General features: G+C 44.0%; 1 protein-coding gene across 4 annotated transcripts in view; it reads left to right on the top strand.

Moving 5' to 3' along the window:
* Positions 1–20,910, top strand: part of DHRSX (dehydrogenase/reductase X-linked) — a 474,272-nt gene that overhangs the window by 349,930 nt on the left and 103,432 nt on the right. For all 4 annotated transcript variants that reach the window (XM_056558834.1, XM_056558835.1, XM_056558832.1 and 1 more), the window contains exon 4: positions 7,454–7,555. In XM_056558834.1, coding sequence (XP_056414809.1) covers positions 7,454–7,555 — 102 coding nt within the window. The remainder of the gene's footprint in view (positions 1–7,453; positions 7,556–20,910) is intronic.

Here is a 20,910-nt window from a genome sequence, read left to right as displayed (position 1 = left end):
CTGGGTTGGTAGGAAGTGGTAGGGTTTGTAAATCTGTCTGGTTTTGGAGGGGCACGAGTATATCGTCTGTCTTGGACATGTTGGCTGGGAAAATTGCCCCTTCTTTTCCCAGCCTTGGGAAAAACACGGGGCTGGAAGACTTTTTTGAGTGAAGTCTGTGCCTTGTCCAGAGACGAAAATAGGGAGACATACTTATTTATCTCCTTAATGAAGGTGTCTCCGAAAAGTAAGCCCTCCGTAGGGGAGTCAGGCTCAGATGAGGCTAGGTTAATGAGTTGGGGGTCCAATTTTAAAAGAATAGATCTTTTGCGTTCCGTACAAATAGTGGAATTTATTCCCCCATATATGCAAAGGGCTCTTTGAGCCCACCCTTTAAGGGTGTCCAAATTCACAGGGTTGCCTGATGAACTTGCTTCTTCAGTTAGATCTAAGATCTTCGTTAATGGGCCCAATAGATCTAAAAAACGATCTTGGATAGTACGGAATGATCGATCCACCCCTTTCTTGGGATTCTTCCCAGATTTATTGAGAAATTTTACTAGGGTGGGATCGATGTCAGGAGTGACATATAATTTGTGTGGAATAATGGGTCTCGGACATTCAGCCCGTAACCTATTGCGAGTGGCCTTATCTAAAGGTTTTCTCAACCATAGGCTCAAAAATTGGGAAACATTAGAGTGAGGGGACCATTCCCCAGAACGTGGGTGCTTGAGGAGACTCGGGTCAAAATAAGGTATGGCCGAGCTGTCAGTAATGACCGTTTTAGGCTCTTCAGAGGTTAATGTAGTATCCTCATTATCAGAAACGTCCTCATAGTCAGAGTCTGACTCAGCCTCCGAAATCTCTCCCTCCTCAGAGGAGGATTGGTCAGGAGAAGTATTGTAAGAGTCTGGTTTGTTCCTATGAGAGACTCTGTGAGCCCGAACATTATTTATCTCCTCTCGGGTAGAGGGTATGGGATGCACCTTTTTGGCATCAGTATGCTTGCTTTTTGTAAAAGCTGTATGAGAGACCTGGTCCTTGGCCATCTTAGGCTTTTTATATGTTTTCTGAGGACCGGTAGGTAATTTAGGCCGTTTATGGGAGGCCTTCCCAGACTTTCTCCAGCCTTTTGCTAATTGAGAAGTAGAGTCCTCCGCGGACCAAAATTGATCCGACGGGGTAGAGGGTCCGGCTTTGGGAGACTTATGAGGACCTTGATGAGACATGACTAGGGCCATAGACTGAGCCACAATATCTGGAATAGAAGCCATGGCTTTACGGACGGATAGGTCCACCATGGACTGAATGGCATTACTCTCAGGCATGTTAAAATTAGTGGTCTCAGGAACCCTAGAGGTATCCTCATTTGCCATAATACTACACAACAATAGGCAAATTATATGGATGGAAATATATATATATATATATATATATATATATATATATATATAATACCTCAGAAAAATATATAACACTAACTCTAGCCGGTTATATCTATATTCAATAGGGGACAATGGAGAAAAGACAGTACAGGAAGAAGACCAGTAGATGGTGCTGTTATACCAGTAATGTCTGAGGCTGAGGGAAGTTTCAAAACGATCAAATTGAAACAAAAGTATCAATTATCTGCCGACTGAGGTGCGGAGAGAAGGAGTGTGACTGCTGACTGACAGGATGCTGACTGACTTTACAAACGGCGGGCGGGATCAGCTGAGAGCGCGAACTGACAACCAGCTCGCGCAGTTATCGCGAGAACTCCGGCAATGCCAGAGATAGCGATAACCAGCCGAGGGGAGAAAAAACACGCGGCGGAGCCGCAATGAATAACAGGGAAGGTACGGGAAAAAGATTGGAAAAGGAAATATATATATATATATATATATATATATATATATATATATATACTAAGAAGAATGGTGAAAGACCAGGGGAATGAACGGTGTGGTATGAAAATAAAAGTGAGGTAAAAATATATGCGCACGGAGCAATATGAGGGAGGAGAAGGTGCTGTACTAAGCAGAAGGGAGATATGAAATAATACACGGCAAAAAATATGAATATATACAATATTAGAACAAGAAAAATTATGCAAATTGAATGTGAGGAGAAAAATGTAATGGTAAACTTATCTGCAGCATGGAGCAGCAAAGAAGAGAAGTAATGCTCCTGGTTATACCTTATATCACCTGTGCTGGCCTCTGATTGGCTACCTGTTACCTACCTATTTGCATATTTAACGTTTTTTTCTGTATTCCTTATGTTATTCATTGCTGCTATATCTTCTGAGTAGTAAAGAAGAGATGCAAAATGGAGCCTCCAGTCTTGTAATAAAATTGGTAATTATACCATTCTGCGAACTGTTCTAAACCATATGAGAACGGAGTGTACCTTATAAAAGTATATTATGTCGGTTTACAAAATATTGGGATAGCGGTAGAATATAATGTACATGCCATTTTTAAAACACTTTTTAAAATATTTTTTGTATTTCAATATCATACCTCCCCACAAGGGCCCTGTGGTAGGAGGCATATATGTATTAGATTTGCATTATTCATTTTATGTAATATTTTATATTAAATTTGTACATCATTTAAAGTGAAGCACAGTCCATCATCATGTACCATTCTATGGTATTAGTCTAGAGGCATTTGGTACCCCCCTTTTTTCCTTATATATTATTTTTAAATAGGTCAGTATCCTCAACTCTTTTCCCCCATAATTTATTTTAGCAAAGCCCCATTCACATTACTTTTGCACACCTTGAAAAGAAATAAACAGCAGGCACCACTTAGATCATTCTGCCTCCGAGCAGGTTGGCCTCCTCTACACCAATACAGCTGCTGCACCCTTCTTTCCCTACCCTGTGTCTCTGTGTGCGACAATGGTCCTATAAACTTACATTATGAGACCATCTCGGTTCTGTTACACAGACTTGGGAGAGAATGCCCTAGTTGCACACTTCTCCCAGCTCATTCTACAGTTCCCATTTAACTTGTAGTAGTGTCAAATGGAAAAATATATTCTTAAAGGAAATCTGTCACCAGTGTCACCTGCACTAATCTGTCGGTACCGGTGACACTGATTACAATGGTACTCACCTTGTCCCGTTCTGTGGCAGGGATCTTCAGTAATCTCCTCCGTTAGTGCTGCCAGGGCACCTGGCTTGGGTGGAGCTTTCTGACATCACCACAGCTGTTCTCTCACAGCGGGACCCAGCTGGGAACAGCAGCAGTGATGTCTCTAAGCTCCGCCTATGCCCCAAGCCGCCGCTGCTCTCTGCAGGGTCTCACAGCAGCGGTGCCCCAAGCCAGAGGAAATTACCTAAGATCCCTGCCACAGAACAGGACAAGGTGAATACCGTTGTCATCAGTGTCACCTGCACTGTCGGTACCAACAGGTTAGTGCAGGTGACACTGGTGACAGATTTCCTTTAAGACACTTTTGCCAGTAATTTTATTTCTTTAATGTAGAGAATACTTTGGTTTGTATGGTGTTAATGGAGCCTGACTTTGAGTTAGGTCATTTTAATTTATATTTTTCAAGGAACAAGCATTTGAATTTTATATGATTTTTTCTATCTATCTTGAACTTGAATTGAACTCTGATGTCTTTGAAGCTTAAAATAAGGTTAAGAAGCTGTATCATAGAAGATACTTAAGCCTTACTGATTAGAGCAGATTTGACATTGACTAGTGTCATGGACCACCTTCACCATTATGAAAATGTCACACATTGATTTAAACTATTAAAACTGATAATTGTATTGACAAAAATATATTTGCAGGCCACACATTATGGGAGAAATACATACTCCTTTCAATTACAATGCTTAGACATTATTCAGGCTTTTGCAGTTCTATACCTTAGGCATTAATGCATGCAGTTGTGTACCAGATCTGTACAGTGTGCAGTCTCCACACAAAGTCTACTATGAGCCCTCATTTAGAAGTGCCATAATAAATGTTACTAACCTGAAGTTCTTGATGGTGGTGGAAGGTGCAGCCTTCCATAGGCTATAGGCTGTGTGGCAGGGGTTATAATCTTTGTCATGGGTTTTATCCAGGTCAGAACATTTTGACTCTGGCGGCCATCTTTAAGAAGGTTCATGCAAAGATCAACTCTAAATTCTAAATAATAAATGTTATTTAATTGAATATAAAATAGTCCATCATACATGGACTTACATTTTATATTCACATGTTATTATAACATTTTATGGAGTTTCAGAATAGAACAGGTGTTGTTGATTTCTTGCATCACACCATAAATTAAAGGCCTTTCATTGTATTTTCTTATAGCTTAGTGAAGGAAGAAGTGGCACTCCGAACATCCAAATCCTGAAAAAATTATGTATTTATTTCAGCAATGTTTCGGCTCAACAATAGAGCCTTTTTCAAGCTTGGCCTTAAGTGCAAGTGACATATTTTTAAGCACCCAGTCTCATGTGCAAATGAGTAGGGTGTGTGACATAACAACTGTAAAAAGTACACATGTTCATATATAACCATGATAAATAATGTGCTATGCTATTCTAGGATGTGGATCACTCCCTTCATATAGCATAGTCTCTGAGCCTTAGCATCTAATTGATAAAAGAAAAATATATCCACAAGGAAATTTAAGTAAAATAGATATCTTGTAGAGCACAATAAAGAAACTTTGATGGCACTCACTTATTAAAATGTAGACTTTATTGCTTCATATTAAAAGATGCTGGCTCTTGGCTGGAACAAAAACCACAGCAGCCGTAGCTGCACTGAGCAATGGCTACGGGTTCTGCAGTTTTTGTTCCTGTCAAGCCAAGAGCTAGCATCTTTTAATATGAAGCAATAAAGTCTACGTTTTAATAGGTGAGTGCCATCAAAGTTTATTTTTTGTGCAATATTAAACAATTTTTATTTTTTTTTATGTGCACCCCTATTGGTTTTTCCTGGCTTTCCTCCACTCTCTAGGTATTATTTACCGATATTGGGCTGCAATCTGTACCTACTTAATGGTGCCACCCCACTATTCCTCAGTATATGCCTTGAGATTATATCTTGTAGTGTACCTAAAACAGATATGTGTGGTTAGTTAGAAGTGGGTGGTGTGTTTATGAAAGTCACCTCTATTCTATATATCTAGAAATTAGGTATTTGCCCTTTCTGTATATCATTTGGTTTGACGTTCTCTTTCTATACCATGGATATGATATTGAACTAACCATTATAGCTGGTGTTATACTGTGGCATAGTTACTAAATCCTACGAATATTTCGTTTTACTATATGTAACTACTAATATAAGCTTTTAATGCTTTATTAAACTTCCACACATGTTCATATCTCCTTCAAAGAAATACCATGTAGTTGCTATTAAACTAACTTTACTGTATGGTAGTTACAAACATTAGCCTATAATGTTTTACTATATATATATATATATATATATATATATATATATATATATATATATGTTTATATATTGATTGTAAAAGTGCCAATCAATGAGCTAAATTATTCTATATAAATAGTCGGGCCCAGAGATAGCAATTGCAATGTTTATATTTTTGATAATTTATAAGATCACACAGTTTACATTTTTGGTGACCATAGTAGCCTCATGACCTCCTGCCTTAGCAGCGGAAAAACACAACATCTACCAGAGTCTATTGGGGAATGGGCAGTTAGAACACTCAATCCTCTCACTAATAAAGATAATAACATTGTTCACCTCCTAAATAATGGGGGGTGGATTGGATTTCTGGTATGCAGTGGTTCAAGGAAACACATCAGTCATGCGAACCCAAGGCTGATTAACACACATGGGGACCAAAAGCTAGCCCATTTGGTCCATTTATACTTTGATACAAATGTTAAAAAGTTAATGCTATCTATGATGGAAAGCTGTAAGAGCATGCTCTGTTCTGCTGGAAAACCTTCAGTCCTGGCATTCATGTGGATCGTCTTTTGACATGTACTATCTACCTTAATATAATTGCAGACCAAGTATACCCCTTGACAACAATGATAATACCTAATGACAGCAGCTTCAGCAGGATAATGCACCATGGCACACTTGTTTGTTTTTCAAATTTGTCTGGGAATAATCTGAGGAAAAATTTGAGGAGCTGATTTGGCCTTCAAATTCCCAAGATCTTAATCTGTGAACTATGCTGCACAGCAGTATTATAGGATACGGTTGTTGTGCTGCAGTAGTTGGTGGTGGTGGCTGTTGAAGTGAGGGGCCACAGATGTCCTAGGGTAGTCTGCAGCAGAAGTCATTATTCTGGTCCATTACATATGGTAAAATAAGAGTTATCACCATGTGCTGATGTCTTTCTGCCCTTCCACAATGTTGTAGAAAAGTAGTATCATGAGTCTTCTTCACCGTACTCTAATGCCCTGTAAGTAGTTATCAGGACGTGTGCCGTCCTGTGGTAGTCAATTCCCTCCGGGCTGTATTCACTCCTACTCCCGCATGATTGACAACTGGGGCATACGCAACGTCACTACTCTGCTCCCTTTCCTCGCTGAAATCTCACACAGGCCCAGCAATATCCCTGGGCATGAAGTGGCATATGGGCTACCTTAAGATTTCCATGAGAAGAGAGAGCAGTGCAGTGATGTCGACCATGGCCAGGCTGTCAATCACCCATGAATATGGCACTTTTTTTTACAACATCGCTGACGGACAGGTGGACATCAGCATATGGGGAGAAAGTCTATTTTACCCTGTATAAAGTGTTGTCAACAGTTAAAGGGGTTATCCAGGAATAGAAAAACTAAGGTGATTTCTTTCATAAACTGCTCCCCGTCTGTCTCCAGCTTGGGTGTGACTCTGCAGCTCAGTTCCATTGAAATTAATGGAGACAAGTTGTAATACAACACCCAACCTGGAGACAGACGTGGAGCTGTTTTTGAAATAAAAAGCTCTGTTTTTCTATCCTGGATAACCCCTTTAACTATGGTCAAATCTGGGGATAGGTTCCCTTTTAAGTCTACACCCTGTGCAATGGGTATGCCATAGTATACACTGGAATACCTGTTGATGGTATTCCAACATATCTGGGCCTCTGAGACTGATTTTTTATTCCACCTTTTCTACATTACTACCTAATACAGCCATTTAAGCAGAACAGTTATTATTTGTACTTATCATTGAATATACAAGACAAGTCTCTCTACCAAGTTATTAAGTATGCATTGTTCATTCCATAAAATGGTTCCTTCTTCCATGCGTAAGTAAGAGGTATTGTCTAATATTTTGGCAACACAGTCTATTATATTCTTCTGTATAGCTAAAACAGAGCTGAAACCAAATTGCTTGTCCTAAATAATAGGCTGTATATTCACATGGCTTTCTCTTTCTTCGTCTGCCAAAAGTCTATGATTAACTTCGTAGTTGTAGTGTAAAATGGAACATAAACTTCACTGCTTCTCGGAAGCCTTTCAGAAATGTATTTATAAATGTGTTTTCTTCTTTCTCAGTTGAATTTTTATTTTGTGATTTGGCTTCCATGAAGTCCATACGGAATTGTGTGCAGAATTTCAAAGCAAGAAATCTGTCCCTCCATCTACTGGTCAATAATGGTGAGTCTGCACTTCATCTTGGAATGATCTCTGGATTGTTTCGTAATCGTGAATGATTGACAAATTTTGTTAAACAATATTAGGGCTGCTACAAATCGTTTTGTTGCCGATAAATTAATCGGGGATAAACAGAAAAATGGCCAAAAAAAGTTAGGCTTTATAGGTAAACAAGGTTTTTTATGCTTCCCCCATGCCCCTATTATTACTTGGCACAGTGTTTTCCCACCAGGGGGCCTCCAGCAGTTTCAAAACTACAACTCCCAGCATGCCCGGACAGCCAAAGGCTGTCCGGGCATGCTAGGAGTTGTAGTTTTGCAACAGCTGGAGGCACGCTGTTTGGGAAACACTGACTTAGCATTTCAAGTGAAACTGTCATAACCGTACAAGGTACGGAGGTGCAGGCACCATCAGTTAGGGCATAATGTGATCTAAGAGAAGGTCCTTTTCCTTACTTTGCCTGCAGTTTTTGAAGTTATATTCATGCCGTCTTTTAATGCCGGTGAGCAGTTGGAGGGGCCGGCCAACTCTCGCAGTGGAGTGGCATGCCTCCTACCCACCCTAAACTGCTCCCAACATGGAGCCCTGTAAGTCAATCATGCACGACCAGCAAATTAAGGAAAAGGACCTTATCTCAGATCACATTAAGTTCCAACTGGTAATGCTTGCACCTTCGTACCTCGTACGGAGGTGAGGACGACTCTGCACTCTGCCCCTGGCCGGCCGGCTCATGTTCCCTACTGGGAGCTCTGATTGGTTAATCAGTGCCGACCAATCAGAGCTCCTGGTGGGAAATATGACATCATAGCACTGTAACTTCATATTCCCATGCTGGGAGCCGGCCGGAGAGTGGGCGCAGCGCATAGTGGGCGGAGCGCATAGACAACAGATCCCTTTATTGATAATATCGATTAATTGTTGCAGCCCTAAACAATATTATAACTCCGATTATCAACATTTTTATTCGTTCTTTGAAGGGTAAAGTCATTTAGATGTTTATTACTCTCATTTAGAATAATTGCTTAGATGTAACTTGCTATTTTGTCGAAGATAGGAGTCTGTCTGGATCTCAATTAGGATTCAGTGCTTTTTGATCTTGAATCTCATTTGCCATGCCGGAGATGTTTCTCATGGGAAACGGGGATAAAGCAGATGAACGGGGACAAATGAGGGAAATTCCTTCTGTCTCACAAACTGTAGCAGGACCTTGAAGAAAAGACAAAATAAGTAGTTAACATATTATGCTGCCCATACATTCTTTTATAAGGAGGTTGATGTCCAGCCAATGTTTACAGCAGATGTTTGGTATGAATTTAGTACATTAAATGGACACTGTCAGATACTGCAACCTTTTAGATATTGTACATCTTGGCAAAATATAAATCTTTCTAATATACTTCATAAGAAAATGTTTATTTCCTTTTTACAGAAATCATGGCTTATAAAACCATGGCTTTGTCCAAGCTGAAGCACAGGCATGGACAAAGTCCAGTAAGTGAGGGTGGGCTAGTACTCATGTGCTCTCTCCTGTCTGATAGTACTCCTCTGTGCTCTCTCCTGTTTGATAATACTCCTCTGTGCTCTCTCCTGTCTGATAGTACTCCTTTTTGTTCTCTCCTGTCTGGTAGCACTCCTCTGTGCTCTCTCCTGTCTTATAGCACTCCTCTGTGCTCTCTCCTGTCTGACAGTACTCCTCTGTGCTCTCTCATGTCTCATAGCACTCATCTGTGCACTTTCCTGTCTGATAATACTCCTCTGTGCTCTCTCCTGTCTGATAGGACTCCTCTGTGCTCTCTCCTGTCTGATGGGACTCCTCTGTGCTCTCTCCTGTCTGATGGGACTCTTCTGTGCTCTCTCCTGTCTGATAGCAATCATCTGTGCTCCCTTCCTGTCTTAAAGCTTGGACAAAGCCATGATTTTTTTAATTGAAGTTTGAGTAAATGCAAGTACAACAGCTCCACAGAGTGGTTACACGTATGACAGAATAACAGTAATGAAAAACAGGCAATACAGAATGACAAAGGTCATACAATACCATCAGTGTAGAGCAACCCAGTCATAGGAAAACCCAACCTAATAACACTAACATAACTTAATACACCCTATCATGGTGTAGTGTGGCATAGCCGAGACACCGCATCAGAGGCCAAACATAAAGGAGATGCAAAGAAAGAGACAGAGTACATATAGAGCTGCCGCCCCTTAATGAAAAAGTACAGAGACACAGAATGGAGAAATGGAATAAGAAAAGGGAGAGGGAAACCAAAGGAGTGAGAAGAGGGATTAAAATGGAGAGTACCAGAGGACATTAAGGAGGTAAATGCAGAGGGTGAGTATCGAGTAAGAGGTGACCCACACATTGTTCCCCGCACCTTGAGGAATTTGTCAGGGCATTTACTTGTTTGAAAACTAGTTGCTCATAAGGAAGTATAGCATTAACCAGCTTCTTCCATTGCGGGAGAGAGGGCGGACAGGGATCCATCCATCATAGGGCTATTGCTTTTCTAGCTATGAACAACAACTCAATTAAGAAAATCTGCATGTTATGTTGCCAAGACTCCTCGGGAAAATACATAACAGGGGGTCTAACGAGACCGGGGTGTAGATGAGAGAGGACAGAAAATCTGTGATACCCTGCAAGTACGTCAGGTGGAAGGGACACTGCCATATCTTATGCCAAAGATCATCCCTAGGGGAATGACATCTGTGGCATTCACCGGAAGGCATCCGCCCCATTCTAAAACGTCTCAGCGGAGTAAGATAGCAATGGTGAATGATATAGAGCTGAATTTATTTGTTGTTAGCCGCCGGAGAGACCATTAAATGAGAGGACAATATCTCCAACCAGTCTTCCGTTGTGAGCGATGGGATGCATGCCTTCCAATAAGCCTCCGCCACATCATCAACATTAGCAATTTTTGCCCTAGTGAGGTGCTTTGCTTGTATAGGATTGAAATTAAGCCTCTCGGTCCTTGGGATTGGAGGATCCCAATAAGGAGATAAGCAGAAATGGGAGGTCTCAGGGAGGGGAACTGGGCAATCAGAATGTGGCGGAGCTGGAGATATCTGTAAAATGCCTCCCGGGGAACCCCATAGTCAGTTTGGACCTGCATAAAAGATTTCAGATCGTCATCCTGAAATATGTCCCCCAACTGTGCAACCCCATGAGCTACACAGAAGGGAGGGTCTAGGGCATCCGTCAAGTGAGGAAGATGGGGGTTATTCCAAAGGGGAAGGTCATCTTTAATGTCAGTAAAAGAAGTGAGCGTCTCCGCCTTGCGCCATACCTGTAAAGCTAGATTATGCCGGGGAAGGAGCTTGTGGACCCGAGGGGGGGCGCCCTCCAAAAAGGCACGCAGAGAAGCAAGACCTAAGAAAGAGGCCAAGTGAAGCTCCGCATTCGGCAGGGGGTCAGGAGAGACCCAATGTGGAAGATAGCGGAGCTGACCCGCCAAATAATCCGTTTTGAAATCGGGGAGTGCACCCCCCCAGGTCCTTAGGGCGCTGCAGGGTGGAGAGTTTTAGTTTTGATCTACCAGCCCCCCAGAGAAAGGCCAGGATAAGAGAATCCAAGGTCTTAAAAAAAAGTAATCGGGACTGGGTTAGAGGAGTGCTCAAGGAGATATAGTAGTTTGGGCAAAATGATCATCTTAGCCAAAGATGGCCCCCCACATTCGAGATTTGTTCTTGACATAGGAAAGAAGGGATTAAATGTTAACCTAGAGATCCAGGTAGGAATCTCTATGTATGACTATGCCCAGGTACTTAAATTGGGAAAAAAACAGCCAGACCGCAGAGGGTGGAAGGCCCAGGTCGCAGTTGGAGAGGCATATAGGCGTGTTTTGCCCAATTGTTAACCTAGAGAGCCAGGTAGGAATCTCTATGTATGACTATGCCCAGAAAAAAAACAGCCAGACCGCAGAGGGTGGAAGGCCCAGGTCGCAGTTGGAGAGGCATATAGGCGTGTTTTGCCCAATTAATTCGTAGACCGGAAAAATCCCCAAATTGGTCAATAATAGAGATAGCATGGGAGAGCGTCTCAAAGGGTCGGGACATAAACAAAATCAGGTCATCAGCATAGAGGCCAAGACGGTCCTCCCTCCCATCTATAGTAATACCAAAAAACAGCGGGTCTTGTCGAAGGAGAAGGGCCAGGGGCTCCACGGCCACCGCAAAGAGGAGCGGCAACAGGGGGCACCCCTGGCACGTTCCCCTGCCCAAGGTAAATAGGTAAAGAAGAGGAAAGGCCATTTACAACAAATTGGGCCTGGGGGGAGGAATATATAATCGATACCCAGTGAATAAATTGTGGGCCAAAACCAAAATGAACCAGAACCTCGAAGGGCTTGGCCGCATATAAGGAGGCCAAGGCCCAGCCCTCAATTTGGACTGCAACCTGAACTCTCCGGATGTTGTCAGAGGTTTACTTGACGGGCATGAAGCCTGTTTGGTCCCCATAAATGATGGAGAGTATAACCATGTTCAGTCTATTGGCAAGCACTTTCGTTAGCATTTTATAGTTACGTTAACTATGGAAATGGGCCTATAAGAACCACACTGAAGGGGTCCTTGTCAGGTTTAAGAAGAACCACTATATTAGCCTCATACATGGTGGGCAGAAGGGGGCCGGCCTCAAAAGCAGCATCATGCATTTCTTTCAAAGGACCATAAAGAAGAGTAGCATAGCGGGAATAGACTTCCACAGGGAGGCCATCAGGGCCGGGTTCCTTACCGCATGCCGCCAGGGCTTCAGAGATTTCCTCCACTAATAGGAGAGTCCAGCAGGGAGACAGAGCTGGGGGTAAGTACAGGGAACTGGATAGAGTCCAGGTAGGAGATCAGATCCTCAGTGCAGTAACAAACCTGAGAAGCATAAAGGGAGTAATAAAATTGAGCAAAGCGCCGAGCAATAAACGCAATCTACCAATACCTGACCAGTCTTAGAGGCTATTCTGAGGATCGGGGGGGCTGCCTGATTCTGTTTAACCATGTGTGCCAATAATTTACAGGACTGGTTACCGTGCTCAAAATGGAATTGTTTGGAGAAGAACAATTTACGATTCATTTTTTTTCATTAAGGTGGAGCATATACTGCCTACCAGTAGTAAGCCAGGTGTGTTTGTTAGCTTCCATTGGGTCAATTACAAGTCAGCACACGTGCAAGCCAGCTCCGTCTCCCTGACCGCCACCTCCCTTTTAATGTAGGAGATGGTAGACCTCAAACAACCATGTAAATATGCCTTGAGAGTTTCCCACAATAGGGCTGTAGTAACCGAAGGTTGGTTAACCAGAAGGAATGTTTGGAGTTGGTCAGGGATCCTGTCATGTAAGCCGATCAACTGCAGCCAGAAATGATGTACCTTCCACCTCTGAACATAGGACTCTTGAGACAGCAATATCTCCTTTAGCAAGGAAGAGTGGTCAGAGATAGGGCGGGTCCCAAAGGACACATGAATCTCCAGGGCATAAAAAAGGGGATTACAGCAAGCTAGGTCAATACGAGATAGGATGTCACTCCCAATGGAAAAGCAAGAGTACTGCAACAGACGGGGGAATTTACATCTAAAAACGTCCAGTCAGCCTACCTCAGACAAAAAAGAGGCCAGGGGGGTAGGAGTGGGTGGCGGAGACAATGGCGTTGTCACATGAAAGCGATCCATCATGGGATCCGGGGTAAGATTATAATCCCCCAAGCATACCACCCTTGCATGGGGAAACCCCGCTGCAAAAGTGACTCATCAGCATCTTGGGATCAAGTGTCCAGAGCAGCAAGGTGGTGGAGCATCAGCAGGAGAACTCAGCGGCGAGGGTTCCTCGCTGGCGGCGCACCCAGTCGGCAGCCTCTCCCGGATCAGTGAAGAAGAGGGTACGGTCACCATCCACCACACGGAGTCTGGCTGGATAGGCCATAGGATAGGCAATCCCAGGTCTCGCAGCTTTTGTTTAACTTCCACAAACGTAGCTCTCCGTCGTTGTGAAGCTGCAAAAAAGTCGGGAAGTATTGAAAGTTTGGCATTGTCGTAGGTGAGGTCAGGAGCTCTTCACGCCAGCCGGAGAATAAGATCATAGTCATTTCAATTCAGTATGCGGGCCAGCAAGGGCCGTGGAGGGGCCCCAGGAGGTGGTGGTTTTGCAGGGACGCGGTGTGCCCATTCATAGTGAAGGCAATAGAAAATGGCGCATGAGAAAATTAGTCCTTCAGCCATTGTTCCACAAAGGCCCCCGGGGCAGAGCCCTCAGATCTTTCAGGCATCCCAATAATGCGTATGTTGTTCCTTCTCAGTCTATTTTCCAGGTCATCAGCTTTCTGCCTGCATTGCTCTAGCTTAGAAGTGAGGTCAGATAGGGAGGCAGGTACAGGAGCAAGTGTGTCCTCAATGGCAGAGATTCGTCCCTTAGTGTGGGCGACCATCTCCCTCAGGAGGAGTTCAAGGTCCGGGCGCCATCTTGGGACTGATCGCGGGCAAATTCTTTAAGCTTTTCCTAGGCCGCACTGCCCTTATTTCGGGCAGGATCTTGTTTGGCCAGCATCCCCTGGGTATGTGAGCAGGTCCGGGCTGAAAGGAAAGCCGGGATCAGGTCAGGATTCTTCGTTGCACGGGCTTGGGAGCGGGAGCTACAGCTCTGTGCGTCCGCTCATGCCCAGCGCTAGCCACGTCCCCCCCTCCACAAAGCAATGATTTTATAAGCCATCATTTCTATAAAAAGGAAATAACATTTTCTTATGAAGTATATTAAAAAGATTAATGTTTTGCCAAGACGTACAACATATAAAAATATTTTGAAACTGACTGTGTCTATTTAAATCATTACTCCATTAATGTTATGCAGATAATCTTAATATACAGTATAAACTACTATTTTTGCTGTAGGCATAAGCTTCAATATCTACAGAATTAAGATTTGGCATTGAAAGTTCCTTACTTTAGCAGACTTTTTCGTATTGATGTATTGTTCTAGAATGTATTTCTTTCCCAAACAAGGAGTCTTATAAAATGCACACATTCATAAATTATGTCTATGACCGCTGTGACTGCCTGTTGTTTGATCTCAGCATGGCTATTAACAGCCGTCATTTTATCTGAACAATGCCGGTGTAAAATGTGTGATGTGGATGTAGCAGAACAGAGTCGCCTTTACATATGCAATAATATCAATAAAAGCCTGGTCATATCGCTTTGAGGTATCTTTTCCAAACACCTGTTTAATTTTAATTTTTTTTTCAAATGGATTTGTTATTGGCTCCATAGAATTTCGATGGGTCTTTCAACATTGTTAAACAAGTAAGTTTGACAAGGCTCCCATGAAATTCATGAACATTGGTTCCTCTAATTACAATATTTTCAACATGCAGTGGTCTGGACCATTGTAACTTGAAACCAGACTCAACATACAATGCTACAGACAGTCCAGACCTGCAATACATGTCATCAGCTGGAAGAACTGACCAATCAGAATGGGCATTCACTGGTAAAACCCCTGTATTACTGCAGTGCATGCACTGACTGGCTGTCTGGTAGCGTCTCCCTACAGTACAGGGTGGTACTTTGTCCGGTACTAGTCTTTACCTGTGCCAGTGTTAGCTGCTCCTTTGGACACCAGGTAAAGGCGGCTCCATTTTACTTTTTTTTAGGACACTGTGTGTACTGTACAGGATCAGCTTGTTGTCTCTTATGATGTGGATAGGGGGATATCTTCTTCAGATAGGATGGCCCTTTAAATAGTATCTGTCAGCTCTATTTGCTGCTACGCCCTGCAGGCACCATTGTATAGCTGTTTAGGTATGAAAGCAAACTGTACCTTTTCTGGAGCTGATAGCTGATTCTATGCCGCCTCCTCACTCACCTTAACCTCCAAGCCCCTCCTTGACTGATGTGCATATATTTGTTGGTCAGTCAAGGAAAGAATGGGAGGTAAGTGCAAATTAGGAGAAATGCCAGGCGGTGGTACTTGAGCAGCTCTGCTTTGCCCCCTCAACACTTGGCTAATAAACATAAAGGCAATTTTATAAATTTGGCAAACACCATCAGCTCCATGAAAGGTAAAGTTTTCTTTTATACCCTAACAGCTATTCAACAGTGTCTTTAACTCTCAGCAGCAAATATAGCTGACAGATTTCCTTTAAATGGGTTCTCCGGTGCTTAGACATCTTATCCCCTATCCAAAGGATAGGGGATAAGATGCCTGATCGCGGGAGTCCCGCCGCTGGGGACCCCCGTGATCTTGCACGCGGCACCCCGTTTGTAATCAGTCCCCGGAGCGTGTTCGCTCCGGGACTGATTACCAGCGACCACAGGGTGGGCGGCGAGTGACGTCACGCCCCCGTGTGATGTCAAGCTCCGCCCCTCAATGCAAGCCTACGGGAGGGGGCGTGACAGCTATCACGCCCCTTCCCGTAGGCATGCATTGAGGGGCGGAGCGTGACATCACACGGGGGCGGAGGCGTGACGTCACACGCCGCCCTGTGGTCGCCGTTAACCAGTCCCGGAGCGAACACGCTCCGGGGACTGATTACAAACAGGGTGCCGCATGCAAGATCAAAGGGGTCCCAAGCGGCGGGACTCCCGCGATCAGGCATGTTATCCCCTATCCTTTGGATAGGGGATAAGATGTCTAAGCACCGGAGTACCCCTTTAATGGAGTACTGTGGTTCCTACAAATTATCCCTATCCACATGATAGGGGATAAGTGTCTGATTGCTGGAGGTCCCAGCGGTCTCCTGCATGGCACCTCGGCTTTCCCCAGGAACAGAGCGCGTCGACCCCTGCACAAAGCACTGGCCGGCACGCCCCCTCCATGCATCTCTATGGGAGAGACGGAGATACAGCCTTCGGTATCTCCTGGTCTCCTAGAGAGATACCCGGGGTCGACACGCTCTGTTCCTGGGGAGAGCCAGGGTCCTGTGCAGGAGATCGCGGGGGGGTCTCAGTGGTCCAAACCCCTGTGATCAGACACTTATCCCCTATACTTTGGAAATATACATGCTCTGCTCCTGGGTAGAGTCAATGTGCTGTGCAGGAAATCACGGGGGGGGGGGGGGGGGGGACAGCGGTCCAAACCCCAGTGATTAGACACTTATCCCCTCTACTTTGGAAGCATAAGTTGTACGGCACCACTTTACTCCTTTAACATCGCTGGTATGTCATATGACCATAGTAACTATATTTTCCTCATTCTGAAAATTTCCCTGTAGTTTCACTAAATAAGCAGAACACATACTTTTTGAGTTTTGCACAGGTCTACATTTCTAGAACATGGTCATTGTCCTGACTTTTCTTGGATTATACTATTTAACTGGATCCAAACAACCAGAGAGACGCTCGCAGCAAATTCTGTAATGGCTGACTAACTGCTGACTGCCAGGGATTGGACTACAAAATCACTCACGCTGAAACAGTTTCAGAATTACCGGCACCTCAGAGGACATTAAGACTAATGATGATGTTTAGTCGGTGGTGACCACTGAACTGCAGGCTATATTCCAGACAACTGAAGATTAAACTCCATAATAGAGGTGGATCAGACAATTGAGCTGAAATGTGGCAATGGTCTTTAAATGCGGAGTTATGACAATGAGGCTGTTAAATCTAGAGATGAGTTTGTGTGTACAGGCGCTGTCAGTAAAGAAAAAATTGCATTGCTTTCCACTGAACAAAGCACAACCTGTAATATACGCTCTTACACTAAAAGTGTACCTGTCCTTTGCAAAAATGTTTCATATAATGTAGATAATACCTTTATATGTATATTTGTATTATACATCGGTTAAAAAATATGTATATTTTTGGGTGGAAAAAAAATGCTGTCTCTGCTACTATTGCCCTCGGTGCAAAGAGCCCTGCTTGCCCTCGGTGCACAGAGCCCTGCTTGCCCTCGGTGCACAGAGCCCTGCTTGTCCTCGCTGTACAGAGCCCTGCTTGCCCTCGGTGCACAGAACCCTGCTTGTCCTCGATGTACAGAGCCCTGCTTGCCCTCGGTGCATAGAACCCTGCTTGCCCTAATTGTACAGAGCCCTGCTTGTCCTCAGTGCACAGAGCCAGGGGCATACTGACCGGCCGATCCAATCCCCAGCAGACAGCGCTGCCTTCTGCTGTATGTGCGGTACACGCACATACAGCAGAACGTATCTCCTCTGTGTGAGCCGCATCTGCAGCTTACACAGAGGAGACATGATCCCACCCCCATGCAGTGCAGGCGCCAATGGCATCACTCATCGGCACCAGCACTGTGGAGGGGAGAAGATGCGGGCTCCTGCTGCTGAGATTGCTGCGTGGGATATCAGGTGAGCATCATATTTTTTTTTAAACCATTCAAGGGGTGGGGGGACTTAACTGCTGCCTATGCCTATGTAGGGGGGATTAACTACTGCCTACACCTATGTAGGGGGATTAACTGCTGCCTATACCTATGGGGGGAGGGGGGATTTACTGCTGCCCATACCTATGGGGAAAGGGGGGGGGGTTAACTGCTGCCTACTATACCTATGGGGAAAGGGGGAGTTAACTGCTGCCTATACCTATGGGGAAGGGGGGGGTTAACTGCTGGTCCTATAGATGGGCAGATTTTGTAGAGGAGGGGAGGACACTGAAAAAATGTAGAGTGTGACATGTTTGTCCTGCAGATTTTAAGAGATCGACATGGAGGTCTGATCCGGATGGATAAGAAAATTAAAGAGGACATCTCTGATCGGAAAATACATAATTGTGAGTCCCAAATGTAACTGTAATCACTTATATGGTGTACACATCCTGTGTACAGCTGATATCTACTGCAATGTGGTCCTGTATATAATCACTTATATTGTATACAGATCTCTGTACAGCTGGTATCTACCGCTATATGGTCCTGTATATAATCTCACTTACTGTATATAGTATACATATCCTGTATAGTACACTGATCTGTGTATAGTGGTTTTATTCAGTACAGTATGGCGCTATTATCCAGTTATTGTGTGGTGGTATATATTTACTCCTTGTATACCAGTATTATTGGTCATAGAAATTTACCTATGTTAAAGTGTTTCTTACATAAATAAATTTTAGTTTATTGTGTATGGGATTTGGGTGGAATAGGGGCTTGGCAGACAATTGATGAGCTGTGGAGCCTTGCAGGAGGCCCTTGTCTTTTCTTGGTCCGGTGGCCCAGAGAGTTGTCAGTCCGCCCCTGCACAGAGCCCTGCTTGTCCTCAGTGCACAGAGCCCTGCTTGTCCTCAGTGCACAGAGTCCTGCTTGTCTTCAGTGCACAGAGCTCAGTTTGTCCTGAGTGCCCAGAGCCCTGCTTGTCCTTAGTGTACAGAGTCCTGATTGTCCTTAGTGTACAGAGCCCTGTTTGTCCTCAGTGTACAGAGCCCTGCTTGTCCTCAGTGTACAGAGCCCTGCTTGTCCTCAGTGTACAAAGCCCTGCTTGTCCTTAGTGTACAGAGCCCTGCTTGTCCTCAGTGTACAGAGCCCTGCTTGTCCTCAGTGTAAAGAGCCCTGCTTGTCCTCAGTGCACAGAGCCCTGCTTGTCCTCAGTGTACAGTCTCTTTATAGAGACACACAGTCAATAGCTGCAGGGACCATTTTTTTAATCAATGTATATTACAACTATACATGTAATGTTATTTTCTACATTGTATATAAAGTTTTTGTTAATGACAGGTACACTTTAAATCTGACTTTCCAAGGGCTAAATTGTTAAGGCTTGACAAATGGCCCAGCACACTTCCAAAACAGCTGTATTAGTGGGGTGTTCCCATCATGAAGTGGTTACCCAAAGTTGTCCACGGAAGGTGCTTACTAATTTGATTAAGGAGCAAGGCTATTTATCTGGTCTGTGTATTCCAACCTTATCTAAGATCACAATTATACTTCCTAAAAGTCTACTTTTTATTTTTTTTATCTAGCAACTATGAAAAAAAACTTTATCTTTTGTGGGACTGTCAGCGCCATGCAAGCAGAATAACCATTATGTCTTTTGAAACCAGCATTTTGGAAAACTTTTAATTTTGTTACCAGATATAAGCAGTACATAACAGAGATTGTACAGTAGTGCACAGATTTGCAAATATGAACAACTTTTTGTATATAATGATTTTCTTTTCACCATGAACACAAAGCAGCAGAGCAAATATGCAGACCTGTAGACTAGGTTAACTTAAACATGCTGGATTCCTGTATGTGGCTTTATGGTAGTATAATTTTATTTAATTTTTTTTATGCATTTTGAATGCTAAAACAATTCTTTTCCATATGGCGCATATCTGAAAGTGAAATAGAGGTTTTCTTCTAAAGAAAAACTGTGCTTGGTTTGAGGCCACATTGTTTGTTCCCTCCTTGCCGTTCTTTTTTTCTAGTGACAGCAGCAATTTATGATTGTAACGTAGACATCAAGGTTTGAAAAATGGCATTACATATCAAGGATGGGCAATAAAAGGACTAAAAGCTTCAATGTTTTGATGTAAAAAAAACTTTCAATGTACTTTGAAGGTGGCTATAAAGTTCATTAAATTATCAAACTTGTATCATGTGATCAGCTACTGAAGACTAAAGGGGGTTTTCCACTTTGAAAATCCCAATCATTGTATAGATCATCAAAACATTTAAAGGGTTACTCTGCTGGAAAACATTTTTCTTTTAATCAACTGACATCATAATGTTAAACAGATTTGTAAATTAAATAAAGAAATATTTGTAAATTATCGTATTTATCGGGGTATACCACGCACCGGCCTATAACACGCACCCTCATTTTACCAAGGATATTTGGGTAAAAAAAGTTTTTTACCCAAATATCCATGGTAAAATGAGGGTGCGTGTGTGCGCGTGTATACCCAGATATACCCCCAGGAAAGGCAGGGGGAGAGAGGCCGTCGCTGCCCGCTTCTCTCCCCTTGCCTTTCCTGGGGTCTAGAGCGCTGCTGTCGGCCCTTTTCACCCCCTGGCGCCGCTGCCCCGTTGCCTCCCCCCATCCCCGGTGGCATAATTACCTGAGTCGGGTCCGCGCTGCTGCAGGCCTCCGTCGTGCGTCCCCAGCGTCGTTGCTATGCGCTGAACGGCGCGGCGCATGACGTCAGAGCGCCGCGCCGTGCATAGCAACAACGCTGGGGACGCACGACGGAGGCCTGGAGCAGCGCGGACCCGACTCAGGTAATTATGCCACCGGGGATGGGGGGAGGCAACGGGGCAGCGGCGCCGGCAATGGGTGCCGCTGCCCCTTCTCTCCCCCCTGGCTGTCGGCGTCGCTTCTCTCCCCCTGGCTATCGGCGCCGGCACCGATAGTCAGGGGGACAGAACGGGCAGCGGCGCCGATAACCAGGGGGTGAGAAGGGCCGGCAGCAGCGCTCTAGACCCCAGGAAAGGCAGGGGGAGAGAAG

This window comes from Hyla sarda, chromosome 2, assembly GCF_029499605.1.
Source record: "Hyla sarda isolate aHylSar1 chromosome 2, aHylSar1.hap1, whole genome shotgun sequence".
Lineage (NCBI taxonomy): Eukaryota > Metazoa > Chordata > Amphibia > Anura > Hylidae > Hyla > Hyla sarda.
This window is presented reverse-complemented; position numbering and strand designations above follow the sequence as displayed.